The following is a 27,570-nucleotide window of genomic DNA, read 5'->3' as shown; positions in this document are numbered from 1 at the left end:
TTGGGCTATCCTTACATGTATGGTGATGTGGGTGTCGGTAGCTTCGGGCTATCCTTACATGTATGATGATGTGGGTGTTTGTAGTTTCGGGCTATCCTTACATGTATGATATGGAGGGTGTCTGTAGCTTTGGGCTATCCTTACATGTATGGTGATGTGGGTGTCGGTAGCTTCGGGCTATCCTTACATGTATGATGATGTGGGTGTTTGTAGTTTCGGGCTATCCTTACATGTATGATATGGAGGGTGTCGGTAGTTTCGGGCTGTCCTTACATGTATGATATGGAGGGTGTCGGTAGCTTAGGGCTATCCTTACATGTATGATATGGAGGGTGTCTGTAGCTTCGGGCTATCCTTACATGTATGTGTTATGAATGAGTCACCGGAGGAGGAAAAAAAAATACAAGCTAAGTCCAGAAAACCGGAGAGGTTGGTAGCTAGTGGATTGCAGACCCCTGATCCTATTCACAACAACTAGCAGTAGCCGTGGGGGGTTCCTACGGTGGTCCTAGACACCTCGTTCACAGCCGGAGAACTAAATAAACCTAAAGAAAGAAAGGGGAAATCTAAACTGCCCTAGAGCAGACCCCAAAGCAATAGACAGCCCCCAACATGTATTGACGGTGAAAACAGATGAAGACACAAACACAGACAGAAAGACAGGCTGAGCAAACGATGGGGCCCTCACTAACTAGATAGGACAGGAAAGAAAAGCAACTGTCTGCAATCACGCAAAAACCCTGCCAAAAATAAAGTCCAACACGTCTGATAGAAAAGGCCCTGAAGTCACTAGACTTCAAAATCACTATATCAGCACTCAGGTATATTCTGAAAACATAGCAAAGAGATCAACTGATCAGAGACAAAAATGGAGTTCAGCCAGTCCCAACCAGGGCTGGCTGAACACAAACACTAAGTATAGCAGAGCAAAAACTTAGCTTTAGCAGACAGGACTAAACTGGAGGCCAGAGCTCAGAGCAGAGAGGATCACCAGCAACCCAGCAGGGCGTCGGCAGCCTTATATCCACTCAGAGATTCCGAATGTCCAATCACACTCCACCTGTTCAGATGACAGGTTTTTCCCATCCAAATCAATTTCTCTACCTCCTTTCACCAGCAGAGGGAGATCATCGGACATCAAAGTTGAAGGAGAAAATGAGCTCATAACATGTATGGTGATGTGGGTGTTTGTAGCTTCGGGCTAGCCTTACATGTATGATGATGTGTGTTGTGAGTTCATTTTTCCCTTCACCATTGAGGTCTGATGAACTCCCTCCTCTGGTGAAGGAAGGTAGTGAGACTGATTACCAAACAACTGGGCAGCTAGATGATAACTGGGTGGCTGGAATTGAGGACTGGATATAAGGCTGCCGACGCCCTTCTTCCTGGCTGGTGATTTTCCTGCTGGATTCTTGGAGACCAGTCTGATTCCTGCGTCTCAAAGCTAAGTTTTTCTGCTCTGCTTTGTACTCTTCAGTTTTGTTTTTGTTTTGCCTTGTTTTTTGGGAGTTCTGCCATCCCCGGCCGGGGGTGAGCTGAACTCCATTTTTGTCTCTGATCTGTTGATCTTTTGCTCTGTCTTCAGAATATACCTGAGTGCTGATATAGTCTTTTGGAGACTAGCGACTTCAGGGCCTGTTTTTCCTATCAGTCGGTTGGCTCATTTTGATAGGGTTTTTGCGGATGGCAGACAGCAGCTTTCCTATCCTGTCCTGTGTAGTTAGCTTGGGCCCCATCATTTGCTCAACCTATCTTTCTATCTGTGTTAGTGTTTTAATCTTGCTTCACCGTCATTATATGTTGGGGGCTGCCTATTGCTTTGGGGTCTGCTCTGGGGCAGTTTAGTTTTTCCCCTTTCTGTCTTTAGGCTATGTAGCTCTCCGGCTGTGATCGAGGAGTCTAGGGCACCGTAGGAACCCCCCACGGCTACTGCTAGTTGTTGTGGATAGGTTCAGGGGTCTGCAATCCGATAGCTGCCAACCTCTCTGGTTTTTCTGGACTTAGCTGGTATTTTGTTTTTTCCTCCTTCGGTGACTCATCATAACAGATGTGGATGTCGGTAGATTCGGGCTATCCTTACATGTATGATGATGTGGGTGTCGGTAGCTTCAGGCTATCCTTACATGTATGATATGGAGGGTGTCGGTAGATTTGAGCTATCCTTACATGTATGATATGGAGGGTGTCGGTAGATTTGGGCTATCCTTACATGTATGATGTGGAGGGTGTCGGTAGCTTCGGGCTTTCCTTACATGATTGGTGATGTGGGTGTCGGTAGCTTCGGGCTATCCTTACATGTATGATATGGAGGGTGTCTGTAGATTCGGGCTATCCTTACATGTATGATATGGAGGGTGTCGGTAGCTTCGGGCTATCCTTACTTGTATGATATGGAGGGTGTCAGTAGTTTCGGGCTATCCTTACATGTATGATATGGAGGGTGTCGGTAGATTTGGGCTATCCTTACATGTATGATATGGAGGGTGTTGGTAGCTTCGGGCTATCCTTACATGTGTGATATGGAGGGTGTCTAGGTTCGGGCTATCCTTACATGTGTCATATGGAGGGTGTCTGTAGGTTCGGGCTATCCTTACATGTATGATATGGAGTTTGTTTGTACTTCAGGCTATCTTTACATGTATGATGATGTGGGTGTCGGTAGATTCGGGCTATCCTTACATGTGTGATATGGAGGGTGTCGGTAGCTTCGGGCTATCCTTACATGTATGATATGGAGGGTGTCGGTAGCTTCGGGCTATCCTTACATGTATGATATGGAATTTGTACTTCGGGCTATCCTTACATGTATGATATGGAGGGTGTCGGTAGCTTCGGGCTATCCTTACATGTGTGATATGGAGGGTGTCGGTAGCTTCGGGCTATCCTTACATGTATGATATGGAGGGTGTCGGTAGATTTGGGCTATCCTTACATGTATGATGTGGAGGGTGTCGGTAGCTTCGGGCTTTCCTTACATGATTGGTGATGTGGGTGTCGGTAGCTTCGGGCTATCCTTACATGTATGATATGGAGGGTGTCAGTAGTTTCGGGCTATCCTTACATGCAGGGCTGTGGAGTCGGTAAGCCAAACCTGCGACTCCGACTCCTCAATTTCCCTTACACCGACTCCGACTCCCACACATATTGCTTATATTTAAGTGAAAAATTTATTATAGTACAATGTGAACCTCAGACATTTAATCATTTTTATGATCCAATAATCAAGATATTTAGATAGAACAGAATATATATTGGTGTACTACCCGGTTTTCATTCTTTTTGGTACAGATACGATATGGATAGACAGATATGGATAGAGCAGATTTCTAATCTGCTTTTGCTATTGAAAACATTATCTATGAGCTCAAAAACCTTTCAGGTGATGCGGTTTTTTAAAAAGATGATCAACTTTTGCAGCTGAAAAACGTATCCTCAAAAAACACAGGAAAAACGCTGTGTGTGAATGTAGCCTTAGATCAGGAATAGAACAGCCATTTATAGGACATTTCATAACTTTCCCAAACTCCTATGAAAAAATATTCAGCACATCCTGCATTGAATTACTGGACCCAATTTATTATATATTTTAGGAGTCGAAGTCGCTCCATTTTATACCGACTCCAACTCCAACTCCACCAAAATGAGCTCCGACTCCACAGCCCTGCTTACATGTGTGACATGGAGGGTGTCTGTAGTTTCGGGCTATCCTTACATGTGTTATATGGAGTTTGTTTGTACTTCGGGCTATCCTTACATGTATGATGATGTGGGTGTTTGTAGCTTTGGGCTATCCTTACATGTGTGATATGGAGGGTGTTTGGAGCTTCGGGCTATCCTTACATGTATGATATGGAGGGTGTTTGGAGCTTCGGGCTATCCTTACATGTATGGTGATGTGGGTGTTTGTAGCTTTGGGCTATCCTTACATGTGTGATATGGAGGGTGTTTGGAGCTTCGGGCTATCCTTACATGTATGATATGGAGGGTGTCGGTAGCTTCGGGCTATCCTTACATGTATGGTGATGTGGGTGTTTGTAGCTTCGGGCTATCCTTACATGTATGATGTGAGTGTCGGTAGCTTGGTGCTTTCCTTACATGTATGATGTGGGTGTCGGTAGCTTCGGGCTATCCTTACATGTATGATGTGGGTGTCGGTAGCTTGGTGCTTTCCTTACATGTATGATGTGGGTGTCGGTAGCTTGGTGCTCACCTTACATGTATGATGTGGGTGTCGGTAGCTTGGTGCTTTCCTTACATGTATGATGTGGGTGTCGGTAGCTTGGTGCTTTCCTTACATGTATGATGTGGGTGTCGGTAGCTTGGTGCTTTCCTTACATGTATGATGTGGGTGTCGGTAGCTTCGTGCTTTCCTTACATGTATGATGTGGGTGTCGGTAGCTTGGTGCTTTCCTTACATGTATGATGTGGGTGTCGGTAGCTTGGTGCTTTCCTTACATGTATGATGTGGGTGTCGGTAGCTTGGTGCTTTCCTTACATGTATGATGTGGGTGTCGGTAGCTTCGTGCTTTCCTTACATGTATGATGTGGGTGTCGGTAGCTTCGGGCTATCCTTACATCTATAATGTGGGTGTCGGTAGCTTCGGGCTATCCTTACATGTATGATGTGGAAAGCAGCGCCGGCTATCCTTCCTTGTATGTTATGGTGGTAATTCTCTTCTCCTCCCGTGGACAGCTCAGGCCGTATTTGCTCGTGGCATCGCCCCTGCTGGAGGACGGTACATCTGTGTAGGTGAGATTCCCAGCATATGTGAGGGGGTAGTACACATCTGCCAGTGACAACCATACATCCTGGCACTTCTCTCTCCGTGTGGCTCCAATGGTGCGATGCCGGCCAGTGTCCCGGGGTGGGCAGTCACTGTATAGATGTAAGTCACGCACATGGCTAGGGTATGGGGGAGGGTATGACCAGCACTGATTGGAGATCCTGCAGTTTGGCTCAACGGTGCTTCCACTTCTGCATTGCTGGTTCTTCTTCTTAGCTGCGGTCACATTTATGGAATCCAGGGGATGGAGCGAGATTCAAAGACATCTAGACTGAGGGGTTCACTCCAGAGGGTGTCTTCTGCTCATCACCCAGGGTTCCTCCACTGTCTGCAGGGACGTCCTCCGGCCTCGTCCTGGTGTTTGACATCCCGGCCAAAGGCACCAACATCACACTGGCAGAGGTCCTGGCTGAGCACAGGGACGCCATCACCGATATTGCCTGTGAGACGTGTGAGAGCAAGGTAAGACTGTTACGCCCAACCTCCTTACTCACCTCCGAATTACCCTCCCATACTTACGGGATCCTCCCCTTACACGCCTCCTACTGTATACCGGATCCTCTGCCTATATATAGGATTCTTTTCATATATACCGGTTCCTTCCCCTTATATTCCTCCTACTATACACAGGATCCTCTCCTCTAAACAGGATCATCCTATTTACTGGATCCTCTCTGTATACTCCCCCCCCCCCCCCCCCCTTTATACTGGATCCACCCCCTATATACCAGATATTCCCCTTACATTCCTCCTACTATAACCAGGTTCCTCTCCTATTGTCACGGACATGGGGTGGAACCACTGTGCCTCGGACCGCGGAGAGCCTTGAGGGGCGTGATGAAGCGTGCAGCAGACTGTTCACTAGCGCCTCTGATGGTGAGGTTAGGCATGGCTCCCGATGCACGGCAGGTGCCACTCCAGGACAGACCAACGGACACTTGGCAGCTGGACCCAGAAGGACAGACTGGATGGTTCGGCAGGGAGAGGTCGTATCAGAGTGCAACAGGCAGAGTTCGTGACAGAGTGCAGCAGGCAGAGTTCATATCAGAGTGCAGCGGGCAGAGTTCGTATCGGAGTGCAGCGGGCAGAGTTCGTATCGGAGTGCAGCGGGCAGAGTTCGTATCGGAGTGCAGCGGGCAGAGTTCGTATCGGAGTGCAGCGGGCAGAGTTCGTATCGGAGTGCAGCGGGCAGAGTTCGTATCGGAGTGCAGCGGGCAGAGTTCGTATCGGAGTGCAGCGGGCAGAGTTCGTATCGGAGTGCAGCGGGCAGAGTTCGTATCGGAGTGCAGCGGGCAGAGTTCGTATCGGAGTGCAGCGGGCAGAGTTCGTATCGGAGTGCAGCGGGCAGATTTCATATCAGAGTGCAGCAGGCAGAGTTTGTGTCAGAGTACAGCAGGCAGGATCTGCACCGAAGTGCAGCAAGGACTGGTACACAACCTTAAGCAACTTAGACTGCAGAACAGGAAGGTTGCTCAGGCACCTCCCAAGTGGGGAGAAAGCAATATGTACATACTGCCCCACAGCCATTGGCTGGGGAGGAAATAGCAAATGCACGCGCTGCCCTTTAAGAGGCTGTGAGTGCGCGCACGTGCTCTAAGGACATGGCTAGAGGCCCGGCTAGAAGCTCTCATGGGAGCATGTGGAGCACAAGAAAGGGGAGAACCAACTGCAGCGCGGATGAGTGAAGTGTCAGAGCAGTGCTCCGACGAGGTGCTAACACCTATAAACAGGATCATTCTCCTATTTATACCCCTCCCCTTTATACTGGATCCTCCCCCTATATACGGGATCCTTTTCTTATATGCCTCTTACTAAATACTGGATCCTCTGGCTATATACAGTGGCATGTAAAAGTCTGGGCACCCCTGGTCAAAGTTACTGTTATTGTTAACAGTTAAGTAAGTTGAAGATGAAATGATCTCTAAAAAGCCTAAAGTTACAGATGACACATTTCATTGATAGCCTTGCATGCACTTCTTTTTTTAGTTCTGGCCACAGATTTTCAATGCTGTTCAGATCAGGGGACTGTGAGGGCCATTGTAAAACCTTCAGCTTGCACCTTTTAAGGTCATCTATGGTGGATTTTGACTTGTTTTTAGGATCATTATCTATTTGTAGCAGCTGTCTTCTTCCTGTTTTCACCTTCAGCTTTTTCACAGATGGTGTTATGTTTGCATCAAAAATTTGTTGAAATTCCATTGAATCTATTCTTCCCTCTATCAAGGAAATGTTCCCTGTGCCATTGGCTGCAACACAACCCAGAGCATGATTGACCTATCCCCATGCTTAATAGTTGTCATGATGTTCTTTTTCTGAAGTTCTGTTCCCTTTTTTCTCCACATATACCTTTGATCATTGTGGCCACAGAACTTGTTTCCAAAATGCATCAGGTTTGTTTAGATATTATTTTGCATATTTCTTCCTCTGAATTTTATGGTGAGGACGCAGGAGAGGTTTTCTTCTGATGACTCTTCCATGAGGGCCATGTTTGTTCAGGTGTATCTGAACAGTAGAACAATGAACTCAAGGCTGCTAAATCTTTTTTAAGGTCTTTTGCAGTCAAGCCGGGGTTCTGATTTGCCTCTCTAGCAATCCTACAGGCTGCTCTCACTGAAATTTTGCTTGATCTTTCAGTCCTTATTTTGACCGCCACTGTTCCTGGTAACTGCCATTTATTAATTACATTTCAAACTAAGGAAAGGGCAACTTTAAAACGCTTTGTTCTCTTCTTATAGTCTTTACCTGCCATCATGAAAACTTGGTCAAAGTTATCTGAGCACACAAATCTCCAAGGGTGCCCAAACTTTTTAGTGCCATGGGATTTAAATCTGAGTCTTAACAGCTTTGACAAAGTTATCATTCTGAGACCATAGAATCAGGGTCCGTTCAGGTACTTTCTCTCAAAACAGCCATTCTGGTAGCCTTATCAACCGCCCGAAGAGTCAGTGACATTCAGGCTCTTTCCAGAGGTCCACCATTTACTCAGATACTAGAAGACAGGGTAATTGTGAAGCTTGATCCATCCTACCTACCTAAAGTAGCGTCCCGGTTTCATAGGTTATAGGAGCTGGATCTTCCTTCCTCTTGCTCTAGTCCAAAAACTCAGAAGGAAGAGAAGTTTCATACGCTAAGCCAGGGTTCCCCAACTCCAGTCGTCAAGGTCCACCAACAGGTCATGTTTTCAGGATTTCCTTAGTATTGCTCAGGTGATAATTGCATCACCTGTACAATACAAGGGAAATCCTGAAAACATGACCTGTTGGTGGGCCTTGAGGACTGGAGTTGGGGAACCCTGTGCTAAGCATTAGTTTGTCTAGCTAAGTACCTGTCTGTTACAGAGCCCTGGAGGAAAGAGAGTTCATTGTGCATGTCCTTCCAGGGACCTAGGAAGGGACTTAAAGGGGTATTCCTAACTCCAAGGTCCTATCCCAATTGCAGGACCTTTGGTATCTATGGTTACGACCACTGATAGTGGTTGTAACCATGGATACCTAAGATCCTGCAGTGCCTGCTTATGAGGAAAGAGACATATCAGATCAGAAGAACTATACTACATTTCTAATTGAAGGTATTTGCTAATATTATTATTACATCTACTACATATTGGGATAGGATCTTCGAGGTGGGAATATCCCTTCAAAACTCACAGTAGTTAGGTGGAACAGGGAGGACATTTCTTTAGCATATTCAGCAAGTGGCATAGCAGTTCCAGAAGGTCTGAAGGCTCACTCCACATGGGCTGTGGCAACCTCCTGGGCGGAGAGATCGGATGTCTCAATCAAGCAGATTTGTAAGGAGGCAACCTAGTCTTCTCCTTCCACTTTCTATAGACCTTATAGACTGGATATGATTTCCTCTCTCGACCTCATCTTTGGGAGAAGAGTGCTCCTGGCTGTGGTCCCCCCCTGAATTCTTATTTCTCTGTAATTCTCTTGTGCTGCTGTCATGGGTGATCTATTAAAGTCTTAGTTACTTACTGGTAGCAGGTAGTTTCAGAACCCATGACAGCACTCTTATATTTTCTCCCATCACATGTGAGTGAGCACTTCTGTCTAGTGTCTACTAGTGTTGTAAGTTTACGTTTTGTGATATGTGGTGCCTCTCCTGGTGCTGTCATGGAAAAATCCCGTTACCGGTAATTAACTAAGTTGTAAGATGCAAAGGAAATGTGTCATCTTTAACTTTAGTCCTTTTAGAGATCATTTCTTATTCAACTTTCTCAACTGTTCACAATAGCAGTGATTTTGTACACGGATGTCCAAACTTTTACATGCCACTGTATAGGATCCTCTCCTTATATACTGGATCCTCACCTTATATACTGGATCCTCACCTTACATACTGGATCCTCCCTGTACACGCCTCCCCCAATATACTGGATCCTCCCTGCACACGCCTCCCCTAATATACTGAATCCTCACTGTACACACCTCCCCCAATATACTGGATCCTCCCTGCTCACGCCTCCCCCAATATACTAGATCCTCCCTGCACACGCCTCCCCTAATATACTGAATCCTCACTGTACACACCTCCCCCAATATACTGGATCCTCCCTGCTCACGCCTCCCCCAATATACTAGATCCTCCCTGCACACGCCTCCCCCAGTATACTGGATCCTCCCTGTACACGCCTCCCCCAATATACTGGATCCTCCCTGCACACGCCTCCCCCAATATACTGGATCCTCCCTGCACACGCCTCCTCCAATATACTGAATCCACCCTGCACACACCTCCCCCAATATACTGGATCCTCCCTGCACACAGCTCCCCCAATATACTGGATCCTCCCTGCACACGCCTCCCCCAATATACTGGATCCTCCCTGCACACGCCTCCTCCAATATACTGAATCCTCCCTGCACACAGCTCCCCCAATATACTGGATCCTCCCTGTACACGCCTCCCCCAATATACTGGATCTTCCCTTCACACGCCTCCCCCAATATACTGAATCCTCACTGTCCATGCCTCCCCCAATATACTGGATTCCCCTGTATACCGGATACTCCCCTGTACACGCCTCCCCCAGTATACTGGATCCTCCCTGTACACACTCCCCCAATATACTGGATCCTCCCTGTACACACTTCCCCAATATACTGGATCCTCACTGTACACTTGAACAAATTATTAAACAACATGTATGTCAATACCTGGATAAGAATGAAGTGATTAAACAGAGTCAGCATGGGTTTCTAACTAATAAGTCATGTCAGACTAACTTAATTTCCTTCTATGACGGTATCACTGATTGGGTGGATCAAGGAAATGCTGTAGATATAGTATATCTTGACTTCAGCAAAGCATTTGACAAAGTCTCTCATACAATCCTTATTGAAAAAATGACTAAGTATGGAATGGACAAGGCAACTGTTAGGTGGATTCATAACTGGCTTAGTGATCGGACCCAAAGAGTGGTCGTAAATGGCTGCACATCCAGTTGGAAGAATGTCTCAAGTGGGGTACCACAGGGCTCTGTCCTGGGCCCTGTATTGTTCAACATCTTTATCAATGATTTAGATGAAGGAATTGAGGGTAAACTGATTAAATTTGCTGATGACACAAAGCTAGGAGGGATAGCTAATACTAGAGAAGAGAGAGAGAGGATTCAAAAAGATTTAAATAAATTGGAGAAGTGGGCAGCAACTAACAGAATGGTTTTTAACAGGGAGAAATGCAAAGTACTACATCTGGGCAATAAAAATGAAAAAAGCATATATAGAATGGGAGGAATAGGGCTAAGTGACAGCACATGTGAAAAAGACTTGGGTATACTAATAGATCACAGACTGAATATGAGTCAACAGTGTGATGCAGCAGCAAAAAAGGCAAATGCAATTCTAGGATGTATTAACAGAAGCATACAGTCTAGATCACGTGAAGTCATTATTTCCCTCTACTCCTCTTTGGTCAGACCTCATCTGGAATATTGTGTCCAGTTTTGGGCACCACATTTTAAAAAAGACATCAACAAACTGGAGCAAGTTCAGAAAAGAGCGACCAGAATGGTGACCGGTCTGCAAACCCTGTCTTATGAGGAAAGGTTGCAGGATTTGGGAATGTTTAGTTTGCAAAAGAGAAGACTGAGAGGAGACTTAATAGCTGTCTACAAATATCTAAAGGGCTGTCACATTGTAGAAGGATCAACTTTATTCTCATTTGCACAAGGAAAGACTAGAAGCAATGGGATGAAACTGAATGGGAAGAGACACAGATTAGATATTAGAAAAAACTTTTTGACAGTTAGAGTGATCAATGAGTGGAACAGGCTGCCACGAGAAGTGGTGAGTTCTCCTTCAATGGAAGTCTTCAAACAGAGGATGGACAGACATCTGACTGGGATGATTTAGCGAATCCTGCTTTGAGCAGGGGGTTGGACCAGATGGCCCAGGAGGTCCCTTCCAACTCTACGATTCTACGATTCTATGATTCTACACACCTCCCCCAATATACTGAATCCTCCCTGTACAAGCCTCCCCTAATATACTGAATCCTCACTGTACACACCTCCCCCAATATACTAGATCCTCCCTGCACACGCCTCCCCCAATATACTGGATCCTCCCTGCACACGCATCCTCCAATATACTGAATCCTCCCTGCACACGCCTCCTCCAATATAATGAATCCTCCCTGCACACGCCTCCCCCAATATACTGGATCCTCCCTGTACACGCCTCCCCCAATATACTGGATCCTCCCTGTACACACTTCCTCAATATACTAGATCCTCACTGCACACGCCTCCCCCCAATATACTGGATCCTCCCTGCACACGGCTCCCCCAATATACTGGATCCTCCCTGTACACGCCTCCCCCAATATACTGGATCCTCCCTTCACACGCCTCCCCCAATATACTGAATCCTCACTGTCCACGCCTCCCCCAATATACTGAATCCTCACTGTCCACGCCTCCCCCAATATACTGGATTCCCCTGTATACCGGATCCTCCCCTGTACACACCTCCCCCAATATACTGAATTCTCACTGTCCACGCCTCCCCCAATATACTGGATTCCCCTGTATACCGGATCCTCCCCTGTACACGCCTCCCCCAATATACTGGATCCTCCCTGCACACACTTCCTCAATACACTGTATTCCCCTGTATACCGGATCCTCCCCTTACAATCCTCCCCCTATATACCGGATCCTCTCCCCTTTATACCGACTCTTCTCTGTACTGCTTCCCCTTATATACCGCATCCTTCTGTATGCTCGGCAGGACCGGGATGCTGACTTTGTGACAGCGGATGATTCTGGGATTCTATGTGTCTGGAAGTCTGGAGATGATTTCCGGTTGGTGACAAAGATCTCGGCGTACGGGTGAGTAGATGGTCCTGGATGTTTTGTATTTATCTGATGTAGGCACTGACCCTTCTTCTGCTCTTTCATCCCCTGCTTCCCCGTCTCCCACCGTTCCTTCTTCTTCTGGTCCCTCCAGGGTCTCCTGCTCCTCAGTGAAGTTGTGGGACGGGGTGATCGCTGCGGCTTATGGCACCGGGCAGATTAGGCTTTATGATGCCAGCACTGGAACCATCAGTGCCGAGCTGGACGCTCATGCCAGATGGATCTACACCCTGGATATCGCCCCGGAGACTGGACGGGTAAGGTCCGAAATCAGTCCACATCATATCAGTGTGTATGGAAACCATATACCTTCACGCTTTATACCTGACTTTTGCCTCTCATAGCTGTATATATCCTCTCTGTTACACCCGACAGCCGCCGCTCACAGTGGTGTATATATACCCTTCCCGTATACCTGACAGCCGCCGCTCACAGCTGTGTATATATACCCTTCCCTTATACCTGACGGCCTCCGCTCACTGCGGTGTATATTTACCCTTCCCTTATACCTGACAGCCACTGCTCACTGCGGTGTATATATACCCTTCCCTTATACCTGACAGCCTCCGCTCACAGCGGTGTATATACCCTTACCTTATACCTGACAGCCACCTTGTACCCTTCCCTTATACATGACGGCCTCCACTCAGCAGTGTATATTTACCCTTCCCTTATACCTGACAGCCTCCGCTCACTGCGGTGTATATATACCCTTCCCTTAAACCTGACAGCCGCCGCTCACAGCGGTGTATATATACCCTTCCCTTATACCTGATGGTCGCTTCTCACAGCGGTGTATATATACCCTTCCCTTAAACATGACGGCCACCGCTCACTGCGGTGTATATATACCCTTCCCTTAAACCTGACAGCCGCCGCTCACAGCGGTGTATATATACCCTTCCCTTATACCTGATGGCCGCCGCTCACAGCGGTGTATATATACTCTTTCCTTATACCTGACGGCCACCGCTCACTGCGGTGTATATATACCCTTCCCTTAAACCTGACAGCCGCCGCTCACAGCGGTGTATATATACCCTTCCCTTATACCTGACGGCCTCCGTTCACAGCGGTGTCTAAAGTATATACCCTTCCCTTATACCTGACGGCCTCCGCTCACTGCGGTGTATATATACCCTTCCCTTATACATGACGGCCTCCGCTCACAGCGGTGTATATATACCCTTCCCTTATACCTGATGGCCTCCGCTCACTGCGGTGTATATATACCCTTCCCTTATACATGACGGCCACCGCTCACTGCGGTGTGTATATACCCTTCCCTTATACCTGATGGCCTCCGCTTACTGCGGTGTATATATACCCTTCCCTTATACCTGACAGCCGCCGCTCACTGCGGTGTGTATATACCCTTCCTTTATACCTGACGGCCTCCGCTCACTGCGGTGTGTATATACCCTTCCCTTATACCTGATGGCCTCCGCTCACTGCTGTGTATATATACCCTTCCCTTAAACCTGACGGCCTCCGCTTACTGCGGTGTATATATACCCTTCCCTTATACCTGATGGCCGCCGCTCACTGCGGTGTATATATACCCTTCCCTTATACCTGACGGTCTCCGCTCACTGCGGTGTATATATACCCTTCCCTTATACCTGACGGCCTCCGCTCACAGCGGTGTATATATACCCTTCCCTTATACATGACGGCCAGCGCTCACTGCGGTGTATATATACCCTTCCCTTAAACCTGACAGCCGCCGCTCACAGCGGTGTATATATACCCTTCCCTTATACCTGACGGCCTCCGCTCACAGCGGTGTCTAAAGTATATACCCTTCCCTTATACCTGATGGCCTCCGCTCACTGCGGTGTATATATACCCTTCCCTTATACATGACGGCCACCGCTCACTGCGGTGTGTATATACCCTTCCCTTATACCTGATGGCCTCCGCTTACTGCGGTGTATATATACCCTTCCCTTATTCCTGACAGCCGCCGCTCACTGCGGTGTATATATACCCTTCCTTTATACCTGACGGCCTCCGCTCACTGCGGTGTGTATATACCCTTCCTTTATACCTGACGGCCTCCGCTCACTGCGGTGTGTATATACCCTTCCCTTATACCTGATGGCCTCCGCTCACTGCTGTGTATATATACCCTTCCCTTAAACCTGACGGCCTCCGCTTACTGCGGTGTATATATACCCTTCCCTTATACCTGATGGCCGCCGCTCACTGCGGTGTATATATACCCTTCCCTTATACCTGACGGCCTCCGCTCACTGCGGTGTGTATATACCCTTCCCTTATACCTGATGGCCTCCGCTCACTGCTGTGTATATATACCCTTCCCTTAAACCTGACGGCCTCCGCTTACTGCGGTGTATATATACCCTTCCCTTATACCTGATGGCCGCCGCTCACTGCGGTGTATATATACCCTTCCCTTATACCTGACGGCCTCCGCTCACTGCGGTGTATATATACCCTTCCCTTATACCTGACGGCCTCCGCTCACAGCGGTGTATATATACCCTTCCCTTATACATGATGGCCTCCGCTCACTGCTGTGTATATATACCCTTCCCTTAAACCTGACGGCCTCCGCTCACTGCGGTGTATATATACCCTTCCCTTATACCTGACGGCCGCCGCTCACTGCGGTGTATATATACCCTTCCCTTATACCTGATGGCCTCCGCTCACTGTTGTGTATATATACCCTTCCCTTATACCTGACGGCCTCCGCTCACTGCGGTGTGTATATACCCTTCCCTTATACCTGATGGCCCCCGCTCTCTGCGGTGTATATATACCCTTCCCTTAAACCTGACGGCCGCCGCTCACTGCGGTGTATATATACCCTTCCCTTATACCTGACAGCCACCGCTCACTGCGGTGTATATTTACCCTTCCCTTATACCTGATGGCCTCCGCTCACTGCGGTGTATATACCCTTCCCTTATACCTGATGGCCTCCGCTCACTGCGGTGTATATATACCCTTCCCTTATACCTGACGGCCTCCGCTCACTGCGGTGTGTATATACCCTTCCCTTATACCTGATGGCCGCCGCTCACTGCGGTGTATATATACCCTTCCCTTATACCTGACAGCCACCGCTCACTGCGGTGTATATACCCTTCCCTTATACCTGACAGCCTCCGCTCACTGCGGTGTATATATACCCTTCCCTTAAACCTGATGGCCGCCGCTCACTGCGGTGTATATATACCCTTCCCTTATACCTGACAGCCTCCGCTCACTGCGGTGTATATATACCCTTCCCTTAAACCTGATTGCCGCCGCTCACTGCGGTGTATATATACCCTTCCCTTATACCTGACAGCCACCGCTCACTGCGGTGTATATACCCTTCCCTTATACCTGACAGCCTCCGCTCACTGCGGTGTATATATACCCTTCCCTTATACCTGACAGCCACCGCTCACTGCGGTGTATATATACCCTTCCCTTATACCTGACGGCCTCCGCTCACTGCGGTGTATATATACCCTTCCCTAATACCTGACAGCCGCCGCTCACTGCGGTGTATATATACCCTTCCCTTATACCTGACGGCCTCCGCTCACTGCGGTGTATATATACCCTTCCCTTATACCTGACGGCCGCCGCTCACTGCGGTGTATATATACCCTTCCCTTATACCTAACAGCCACCGCTCACAGCGGTGTATATATACCCTTCCCTTATACCTGACGGCCTCCGCTCACTGCGGTGTATATATACCCTTCCCTTATACCTGACGGCCTCCGCTCACTGCGGTGTGTATATACCCTTCCCTTATACCTGATGGCCCCCGCTCACTGCGGTGTATATATACCCTTCCCTTAAACCTGACGGCCGCCGCTCACTGCGGTGTATATATACCCTTCCCTTAAACCTGACGGCCTCCGCTCACTGCGGTGTATATATACCCTTCCCTTATACCTGACGGCCTCCGCTCACTGCGGTGTATATATACCCTTCCCTTAAACCTGACGGCCGCCGCTCACTGCGGTGTATATATACCCTTCCCTTAAACCTGACAGCCGCCGCTCACTGCGGTGTATATTTACCCTTCCCTTATACCTGACGGCCTCCGCTCACTGCGGTGTATATATACCCTTCCCTTATACCTGATGGCCTCCGCTCACTGCGGTGTATATTTACCCTTCCCTTATACCTGACGGCCTCCGCTCACTGCGGTGTATATTTACCCTTCCCTTATACCTGACGGCCTCCGCTCACTGCGGTGTATATATACCCTTCCCTTATACCTGATGGCCGCCGCTCACTGCGGTGTATATATACCCTTCCCTTATACCTGACGGCCTCCGCTCACTGCGGTGTATATATACCCTTCCCTTATACCTGACGGCCTCCGCTCACTGAGGTGTATATATACCCTTCCCTAATACCTGACAGCCGCCGCTCACTGCGGTGTATATATACCCTTCCCTTATACCTGACGGCCTCCGCTCCCTGCGGTGTATATATACCCTTCCCTTATACCTGACGGCCTCCGCTCACTGCGGTGTATATATACCCTTCCCTTATACCTGACGGCCTCCGCTCACTGCGGTGTATATATACCCTTCCCTTATACCTGACGGCCGCCGCTCACTGCGGTGTATATATACCCTTCCCTTATACCTGACGGCCTCCGCTCACTGCGGTGTATATATACCCTTCCCTTATACCTAACAGCCACCGCTCACAGCGGTGTATATATACCCTTCCCTTATACCTGACGGCTTCCGCTCACTGCGGTGTATAAAGTATATATACCCTTCCCTTATACCTGACAGCCACTGCTCACAGAGGTGTATATATACCCTTCCCTTATACCTGACAGCCACTGCTCACAGCGGTGTATATATACCCTTCCCTTATACATGACGGCCTCCGCTCACTGCGGTGTATATATACCCTTCCCTTATACCTGACGGCCTCCGCTTACTGTGGTGTGTGTATATACCCTTCCCTTATACCTGACAGCCACCGCTCACAGCGGTGTATATATACCCTTCCCTTATACATGACGGCCTCCGCACACTGCGGTGTATATATACCCTTCCCTTATACCTGACGGCCTCCGCTCACTGCGGTGTATATATACCCTTCCCTTCTACCTGACGGCCTCCGCTTACTGCGGTGTATATATACCCTTCCCTTATACCTGACAGCCGCCGCTCACAGCGGTGTATATATACCCTTCCCTTATACATGACAGCCTCCGCACACTGCGGTGTATATATACCCTTCCCTTATACATGACGGCCTCTGCTCACTGCGGTGTATATATACCCTTCCCTTATACCTGACGGCCTACGCTCACTGCGGTGTATATATACCCTTCCCTTATACCTGACAGCCTCCGCTCACTACGGTGTATATTTACCCTTCCCTTATACCTGACGGCCTCCGCTCACTGCGGTGGATATATACCCTTCCCTTATACCTGACGGCCTCCGCTCACTGCGGTGTATATATACCCTTCCCTTATACCTGACGGCCTCCGCTCACTGCGGTGTATATATACCCTTCCCTTCTACCTGACGGCCTCCGCTTACTGCGGTGTATATATACCCTTCCCTTATACCTGACAGCCGCCGCTCACAGCGGTGTATATATACCCTTCCCTTATACATGACAGCCTCCGCACACTGCGGTGTATATATACCCTTCCCTTATACATGACGGCCTCTGCTCACTGCGGTGTATATATACCCTTCCCTTATACCTGACGGCCTACGCTCACTGCGGTGTATATATACCCTTCCCTTATACCTGACAGCCTCCGCTCACTACGGTGTATGTTTACCCTTCCCTTATACCTGACGGCCTCCGCTCACTGCGGTGGATATATACCCTTCCCTTATACCTGACGGCCTCCGCTCACTGCGGTGTATATATACCCTTCCCTTATACCTGACGGCCTCCGCTCACTGCGGTGTATATTTACCCTTCCCTTATACCTGACGGCCTCCGCTCACTGCGGTGTATATACCCTTCCCTTATACCTGACGGCCTCCGCTCACTGCGGTGTATATATACCCTTCCCTTATACCTGACGGCCTCCGCTCACTGCGGTGTATATATACCCTTCCCTTATACCTGACGGCCTCCGCTCACTGCGGTGTATTTTTACCCTTCCCTTATACCTGACGGCCTCCGCTCACTGCGGTGTATATTTACCCTTCCCTTATACCTGACGGCCTCCGCTCACTGCGGTGTATATTTACCCTTCCCTTATACCTGACGGCCTCCGCTCACTGCGGTGTATATATACCCTTCCCTTATACCTGACAGCCACCGCTCACTGCGGTGTATATTTACCCTTCCCTTATACCTGACAGCCACCGCTCACTGCGGTGTATATACCCTTCCCTTATACCTGACGGCCTCCGCTCACTGCGGTGTATATATACCCTTCCCTTATACCTGATGGCCTCCGCTCACTGCGGTGTATATACCCTTCCCTTATACCTGACGGCCTCCGCTCACTGCGGTGTATATATACCCTTCCCTTATACCTGACGGCCTCCGCTCACTGCGGTGTATATATACCCTTCCCTTATACCTGATGGCCTCCGCTCACTGCGGTGTATATACCCTTCCCTTATACCTGACGGCCTCCGCTCACTGCAGTGTATATATACCCTTCCCTTATACCTGACGGCCTCCGCTCACTGCGGTGTATATATACCCTTCCCTTATACCTGACGGCCTCCGCTCACTGCGGTGTATATATACCCTTCCCTTACACCTGACAGCCGCCGCTCACAGCGGTGTATATATACACTTCACTTATACCTGATGGCCGCCGCTCACTGCGGTGTATATATACCCTTCCCTTATACCTGACGGCCTCCGCTCACTGCGTTGTATATATACCCTTCCCTTATACCTGACGGCCTCCGCTCACTGCGGTGTATATATACCCTTCCCTTATACCTGACGGCCTCCGCTTACTGCGGTGTATATATACCCTTCCCTTATACCTGACGGCCTCCGCTCACTGCGGTGTATATATACCCTTCCTTTATACCTGACGGCCTCCGCTCACTGCGTGCAGAATTATTAGGCAAGTTGTATTTGAGAGGATTCTTTTTATTATTGAATAACAACTATGTTCACAATCAACCCAAAAGACTCATAAATATCAAAGCTTAATATTTTTGGAAGTCCGAGTGGGTTTTTTAGATTTGGCTATCTTAGGAGGATATCAGATTTTTCAGGTAACTGTTACTGTGTAGAATTATTAGGCAACTTAATAAAAACCAAATATCTACCCATCTCACTTGTTTACAGTATTTTCACCAGGTAAACCAATATAACAATACAAAATTTAGAAATAAACATTTCTGACATTCAAAAACAAAACAAAAAAATCAGTGACCAATATAACTTTCACCTTTCCTTACGATGACGCTCACTTTCCTTCCATCCATAGATTCTGTCAGTTGCTTGATCTGTTTCCGATCAGCATTGCGTGCCGCAGCCACCACAGCCTCCCAGACACTGTTCCGAGAGGTGTACTGTTTTCCCTCCCTGTAGATCTCACATTTTATAAGGGACCACAGGTTCTCTATGGGGTTCAGATCAGGTGAACGAGGGGGGCATGTCGTTATTTTTTCTTCTTTTAGACCTTTACTGGCAGCCACGCTGTGGCGTATTTGGATGCATGTGATGGAGCATTGTCCTGCAGGAAAATCATGTTTTTCTTGGACGATACCGACTTCTTCCTGTACCAGTGCTTGAAGAAGGTGTCCTCCAGAAACTGGCAGCAGGTCTGGGAGTTGAGCTTCTCTCCATCCTCAACCCGAAAAGGTCCCGCAAGTTCATCTTTGATGATACCAGCCCATACCAGTACCCCACCTCCACCTTGCTGGCGTCTGAGTCGGAGTGGAGCTCTCTGCCCTTTACTGATCCAGCCTCGGGCCCATCCATCTGGCCCATCAAGAGTCGCTCTCATTTCATCAGTCCATAAAACCTTAGAAAAATCAGTCTTAAGATATTTCTTGGCCCAGTCTTGACAGTTTATCTTATGTTTCTTGTTCAAAGGTGGTCGTTTTCCAGCCTTCCTTACCTTGGCCATGTCCCTGAGTATGGCACACCTTGTGCTTTTTGATACTCCAGTAACGTTGCAGCTCTGAAATATGGCAAAACTGGTGGCAAATGGCATCTTGGCAGCTTGACGCTTGATTTTCCCCAATTCATGGGCAGTTATTTTGCACCTTTTTTAATCAACACGCTTCTTGCGACCCAGTTGGCTATTTGCCATGAAACGCTTGATTGTTCGGTGATCACGCTTTTCAAGACTGCTGCATCCCTCTGCAAGACATCGCACAATTTTTGACTTTTCAGAGTCCGACAAATCTCTCTTCTGACCCATTTTGCCAAAGGAAAGGAAGTTGCCTAATAATTAAGCACACCTTATATAGGGTGTTGATGTCATTAGACCACACCCCTCCACATTACAGAGATGCAAATCACCTGATTTGCATAATTGGCAGTTAGCGTTCAAGCCTATGCAGCTTGGAGTAGGGCAACATGTATGAAAAGGATGATGTGATCAAAATACTCATTTGCCTAATAATTCTGCACACAGTGTATATACCCTTCCCTTATACATGACACCCGCCACTCACAGCAGTGTGTATATATACCTGTACTGTATTGTTGCTGCTCACAGCGATGTATATACCCACCCCGTTTCCCTGTAGGTGGTGTGTACACCCGTCCCATCTCCCTGTCGGCAGTGTGTGTACACCCTCCCCGTCTCCGGTGTGTACACCAGCCCCGTCTCCCTGTCGGCGGTGTGTACACCCTCCTCATCTCCCTGTCGGCGGTGTGTACGCCCTCCTCATCTTCCTGTCGGCAGTGTGTACACCCTCCCCATCTCCCTGTCTGCGGTGTGTACACCAGCCCCGTCTCCCTGTCGGCGGTGTGTACACCCGCCCCGTCTTCCTGTCGGCGGTGTGTACACCCGCCCCGTCTCCCTGTCGGTGGTGTGTACACCCTCCCCGTCGGCAGTGTGTACACCTGCCCCGTCTCCCTGTCGGCGGTGTGTACACCCTCCCCGTCTCCCTGTCGGCAGTGTGTACACCCGCCCCGTCTCCCTGTCGGCAGTGTGTACACCCTCCCCGTCTCCCTGTCGGCGGTGTGTACACCCGCCCCGTCTCCCTGTCGACGGTGTGTACACCCGCCCCGTCTCCTTGTCGGCGGTGTGTACACCCGCCCCGTCTCCCTGTCGGCGGTGTACACACCCGCCCCGTCTCCCTGTCTGCGGTGTCTACACGCTCCCCGTCTCCCTGTCTGCGGTGTGAACACCCGCCCCGTCTCCCTGTCTGCGGTGTGTACACCCGCCCCGTCTCCCTGTCTGCGGTTTGTACACCCGCCCCGTCTCCCTGTCTGCGGTGTGTACACCCGCCCCGTCTTCCTGTGGGCGGTGTGTACACCTGCCCCGTCTCCCTGTCGGCGGTGTGTACACCCTCCCCGTCTTCCTGTCGGCGGTGTGTACACCCGCCCCGTCTCCCTGTCTGCGGTGTGTACACCCTCCCCGTCTTCCTGTCGGCGGTGTGTACACGCTCCCCGTCTCCCTGTCTGCGGTGGGTACACCCTCCCCGTCTCCCTGTCTGCGGTGGGTACACCCTCCCTGTCGGCGGTGTGTACACCCTCCCCGTCTTCCTGTCGGCGGTGTGTACACCCGCCCCGTCTCCCTGTCTGCGGTGTGTACACCCTCCCCGTCTTCCTGTCGGCGGTGTGTACACGCTCCCCGTCTCCCTGTCGGCGGTGTGTACACCCGCCCCGTCTCCCTGTCGACGGTGTGTACACCCGCCTCGTCTCCCTGTCGGCGGTGTGTACACCCTCCCCGTCTCCCTGTCGGCGATGTGTACACCCGACCCGTCTCCTTGTCGGCGGTGTGTACACCCGCCCCGTCTCCCTGTCGGCGGTGTGTACACCCGCCCCGTCTCCCTGTCGGCGGTGTGTACACCCGCCCCGTCTCCTTGTCGGCGGTGTGTACACCCGCCCCGTCTCCCTGTCTGCGGTGTCTACACACTCCCCGTCTCCCTGTCTGCGGTGTGTACACCTGCCCCGTCTCCCTGTCGGCGGTGTGTACACCCGCCCCGTCTCCCTGTCTGCGGTGTCTACACGCTCCCCGTCTCCCTGTCTGCGGTGTGAACACTCGCCCCGTCTCCCTGTCTGCGGTGTGTACACCCGCCCCGTCTCCCTGTCTGTGGTTTGTACACCCGCCCCGTCTCCCTGTCTGCGGTGTGTACACCCGCCCCGTCTTCCTGTCGGCGGTGTGCACACCTGCCCCGTCTCCCTGTCGGCGGTGTGTACACCCTCCCCGTCTCCCTGTCGGCGGTGTGTACACCCTCCCCGTCTTCCTGTCGGCGGTGTGTACACCCGCCCCGTCTCCCTGTCTGCGGTGTGTACACCCTCCCCGTCTTCCTGTCGGCGGTGTGTACACGCTCCCCGTCTCCCTGTCTGCGGTGGGTACACGCTCCCCGTCTCCCTGTCGGCGGTGTGTACACCCGCCCCGTCTTCCTGTCGGCGGTGTGTACACCCGCCCCGTCTCCCTGTCTGCGGTGTGTACACCCTCCCCGTCTTCCTGTCGGCGGTGTGTACACGCTCCCCGTCTCCCTGTCTGCGGTGGGTACACACGCCCCATCTCCCTGTCTGCGGTGTGTATACCCGCCCCGTCTGCCTGTCGGCGGTGTGTAGATATATATTTTCATGTACACATCATTCTTCTTCCAGCTTCTCTCGGGGGCAGAGGACTCCTTCGTGCAGATCTGGCAGCTGAGTCGCTGTGCGGAGTCCGGGGGCATTGAGGTGACGCATTGGGGGGCTCGGGCTCGTTTCTCTCCTCCATCTATTAATTGTCGCCTTTTTCTTCTGTGCAGGTGGAGCACCGGCACTCGGAGTGTGTGACGGACACCCAGGTGTGTGGGGCGAGATTCTGTGACCCCCAGGGCTCATCGTTCGCTGCGACCGGCTACGACCTGAGCGAGATCATCAGATATGTACAGCTGTAGTGACCCGGTGCCCCCCCCTGGTATAGCCACGTACGCCGGGGGAAGGGTGAGAGTGTGCAGGTACAGAGTACGCAGCTCCCCCGTAGTACATGTGTAATATGGAGGCTAATAGGGAGCTCGGCCCCCTCTGTGGTGATAGTGTATATAATCGTGTCGGGGAGGATGTGGCGTCTCCTGCTCACCACATGGTGTCGCTCTGGAGCCTCGTTGCAGCAGCGCGGGCGTCTATATGTCTTCCTATGTATACAGACTGACCGCCTACTAATACAGCAGATGGATTACATGTCTATAAATACTCGGCAGACGCCGAGGCCGCACCACATGAGCCCAGAAATAAGGAGAAGCCATGTGACACTACATGCTGCTCCAGCTGTGTCACATGCACTGCGGCCTCACTCCTGAAACACTATGTGCTGCTGTCACCCCATCCCCCATAGCATCCGCGCACACGTCTCCTCATATCCTCTCCACTGCTGGACGACTCTTTCCTCCATATGGGACTTATTCTATCACCTCAAAGAAATATTTCTTTTAGCAAGCACTATTGTTTTTTTAAATCCTCTGCTGCTGGGCCCCCTGCTTTCTTCTAGAGGCCGGGGGTCCGGGGATAGAACCTGACCAAGGAACGACATCTGCAAGGAGTTGATAATTGTTCTATTGCCCTCCAATCGTGTGGAACTGGACTATAAGTTTATGAACCCCATCGGGACAGGGACCAATGACGATCTACGTACATCGCTGCGGAATATGCTGGTGCTATATAGCAAACTGCAATGAAATAAAGACCATGACCAAAGTAAAAAGTCCAATATCCATCTGTGTGGTCAGAAATACAGTCCAGCACATAAGGGCAGCAGCAAGATCGTGGAAAAAGAGTCTCCATGAGCATGGCCAAACGTGACCGCCGGTCCTACAGCAAGAGGACAATGACAGAGCATGTGAGCTGGACCTGACGTGTCCACAACCTCAAATAAAACAACTAACACACCCAGTCCTCAAAGGTGACACTGACCACCAAGAGAACAATGACATAGAGCATATGAGCTGGACCTGTAGGGTCCACAACCTCACATACTACAACTAACACACCTGGTCCTCAAAGGTGACCCGGACCACAAAGAGGACAATGACATAGAGCATATGAGCTGGACCTGACGTGTCCACAACCTCAAATAAAACAACTTACACACCCAGTCCTCAAAGGTGACCAGACCACAAAGAGGACAATGACATAGAGCATATGAGCTGGACCTGTAGGGTCCACAACCTCACATACTACAACTAACACACCCAGTCCTCAAAGGTGACCCGGACCACAAAGAGGACAATGACATAGAGCATATGAGCTGGACCTGACGTGTCCACAACCTCAAATAAAACAACCTCAAATAAAACAACTTACACACCCAGTCCTCAAAGGTGACCCAGACCACAAAGAGGACAATGACATAGAGCATATGAGCTGGACCTGTAGGGTCCACAACCTCACATACTACAACTAACACACCCAGTCCTCAAAGGTGACCCGGACCACAAAGAGGACAATGACATAGAGCATATGAGCTGGACCTGACGTGTCCACAACCTCAAATAAAACAACTTACACACCCAGTCCTCAAAGGTGACCCAGACCACAAAGAGGACAATGACATAGAGCATATGAGCTGGACCTGTAGGGTCCACAACCTCACATACTACAACTAACACACCCAGTCCTCAAAGGTGACCCGGACCACAAAGAGGACAATGACATAGAGCATATGAGCTGAACCTGACGTGTCCACAACCTCACTTAAAACAACTAACACACCCAATCCTCAAAGGTGACACTGACCACCAAGAGAACAATGACATAGAGCATATGAGCTGGACCTGACGTGTCCACAACCTCACTTAAAACAACTAACACACCCAGTCCTCAAAGGTGACACTGACCACCAAGAGAACAATGACATAGAGCATATGAGCTGGACCTGACGTGTTCACAACCTCACTTAAAACAACTAACACACCCAATCCTCAAAGGTGACACTGACCACCAAGAGGACAATGACATAGAGCATATGAGCTGGACCTGACGTGTCCACAACCTCACTTAAAACAACTAACACACCCAGTCCTCAAGGGTGACACTGACCACCAAGAGAACAATGACATAGAGCATATGAGCTGGACCTGACGTGTCCACAACCTCACTTAAAACAACTAACACACCCAATCCTCAAAGGTGACACTGACCACCAAGAGGACAATGACATAGAGCATATGAGCTGGACCTGACGTGTCCACAACCTCACTTAAAACAACTAACACACCCAGTCCTCAAAGGTGACACTGACCACCAAGAGAACAATGACATAGAGCATATGAGCTGGACCTGACGTGTCCACAGCCTCACTTAAAACAACTTACACACCCAGTCCTCAAGGGTGACCCAGACCACCAAGAGGACAATGACATAGAGCATATGAGCTGGACCTGTAGGGTCCACAACCTCACATACTACAACTAACACACCTGGTCCTCAAGGGTGACCCAGACCACCAAGAGGACAATGACATAGAAACATATGAGATGGACCTGTAGGGTCCACAACCTCACATACAACTAACACACATGGTCCTCATGGGTGACCCAGACCACCAAGAGGACAATGACATGGAGCATATGAGCTGGACCTGTAGGGTCCACAACCTCACATACTACAACTAACACACCCAGTCCTCAAGGGTGACCCAGACCACCAAGAGAACAATGACATAGAAACATATGAACTGAACCTGTAGGGACCACAACCTCACATACTACAACTAACACACCCGGTACTCAAGGGTGACACAGACCACCAAGAGGACAATGACATAGAAACATATGAGCTGGACCTGACGAGTCCACAACCTAACATACTACAACTAACACACCTGGTCCTCAAGGGTGACCCAGACCACCAAGAGAACAATGACATAGAAACATATGAGCGGGACCTGTAGGGACCACAACCTCACATACTACAACTAACACACCTGGTCCTCAAGGGTGACCCAGACAACCAAGAGAACCATGACATAGAAACATATGAGCTGGACCTGTAGGGTCCACAACCTCACATATTACAACTAACACACCCGGTCCTCAAGGGTGACCCAGACCACCAAGAGGACAATGACATAGAGCATATGAGCTATAAAGTTTACGTCCGGTCACTGGTGTCAGCTGAAGGGACTGCTGCCGCTAATAACAGTGAGAGCAGGAGCGGCTAATGGGAGTATTCATCAGCCGGCGCTGTATATTAATAATAAAAAAAAACGGAATTATTTCCCCTGCATTTTGATAACCAGCCAGGCATAAGTCACAACTGGGGGCTGCAACCCTCAGCTGTTAGCTTCAGCAAGGCTGGTTATCAAGAATAAAGGGGTCTTTAGTCCGTATTTTTAATTATTTAGATAAATAATTTAAAAAAACGACGTGGGGCCCTCCCTAATTTTTAACAACCAGCTTTGCTAAAGCAGACAGCTGGGGGCTGGTATTCTCAGGCTGGTAAGGGGACATGGATATTGCCCCCCCAGAGTAAAAATAGCCCGCAACTGCCCAGAAAAGACGCATCTATTAGATGCGCCAATTCTGACGCTTTGCAAGGATGTTCCCACTTGCCCCGTAGCGGTGGCAAGTGGGGTTCATATTTGTGGGGTTGATGTCACCTTTGTATTATCAGGTGACATCAAGCCCACAGCTTAGTAGTTAGACGAGATGTCTTTGAGACCCCTATCCATTACTAATCCTATAGATACATGGTAAATAATGACACAGCCAGAATAAAGTCCTTTATTAGAAATAAGACTAAACACAGTTTTACTTTTTTATTTAAAATTAACAAATGCCGTTATACTCACCTAATGCCTAATTCCACTGAAGCCATCGTCTCCTGTAATAAAACTAAAATAAAAAACAACAATATCCTTCACCTGTGCGGCGTTCTGTCCCACGCCATAATCCATGTCTGGGAATAAATAGTTTACAACCTGGATGGTGCCGAGATAAAGGGGATGGGGTAACTACAATACCCAGAGGGATTAGCAAAATTAGGATTATTTAGTCTAGAAAAAAGACGACTGAGGGACGATCTAATAACCATGAATAAGTATATAAAGGGACAATACAAATATCTGTCCGAGGATCTGTTTATACCAAGGAAGGTGATGGTCACAAGGGGGCATTCTCTGCGTCTGGAGGAGAGAAGGTTTCTCCTTCACCCCACTGGGGTACACAGGACTGTGGGTGTATGCTACTGCCGCTAGGAGGCTGACGCTAAGTGAACAGAAAAAAAGTTAGCTCCTCCGCAGTATACACCCTCCCGCTGGCTCAAGCGAACCAGTTCATTCTTAGTGTCCTTAGGAGTCACACA

At 49.5% G+C, this 27,570-nt stretch overlaps 1 protein-coding gene across 5 annotated transcripts in view; it reads left to right on the top strand.

Annotated features, from left to right (window-relative positions):
* WDR54 (WD repeat domain 54) overlaps positions 1–27,570 on the top strand; it is a 108,386-nt gene that overhangs the window by 12,689 nt on the left and 68,127 nt on the right. For 3 of the 5 annotated variants that reach the window (XR_012227321.1, XR_012227323.1, XR_012227322.1), the window contains exons 5-10: positions 4,694–4,750; positions 5,119–5,246; positions 12,020–12,120; positions 12,239–12,401; positions 22,891–22,965; positions 23,037–23,228. Coding sequence is in view for 2 of the 5 variants with exons in the window: in XM_073562807.1 (XP_073418908.1) it covers positions 4,694–4,750; positions 5,119–5,246; positions 12,020–12,120; positions 12,239–12,401; positions 22,891–22,965; positions 23,037–23,168 (656 nt within the window). In the remaining 3 variants the exon portion in view is untranslated. Of the gene's footprint in view, positions 1–4,693; positions 4,751–5,118; positions 5,247–12,019; positions 12,121–12,238; positions 12,402–22,890; positions 22,966–23,036; positions 23,972–27,570 lie in introns of those variants that run through there. The other 2 variants (XM_073562807.1, XM_073562805.1) reach the window with 1 other exon arrangement.

The sequence above is a fragment of the Dendrobates tinctorius genome, unplaced genomic scaffold (genome assembly GCF_039654945.1).
Source record: "Dendrobates tinctorius isolate UK_male_01 unplaced genomic scaffold, ASM3965494v1 ptg000367l, whole genome shotgun sequence".
NCBI classification, from domain to species: domain Eukaryota; kingdom Metazoa; phylum Chordata; class Amphibia; order Anura; family Dendrobatidae; genus Dendrobates; species Dendrobates tinctorius.
The sequence above is the reverse complement of the archived record's forward strand: the minus strand, read 5'-3'. Positions and strand labels throughout refer to the sequence as shown.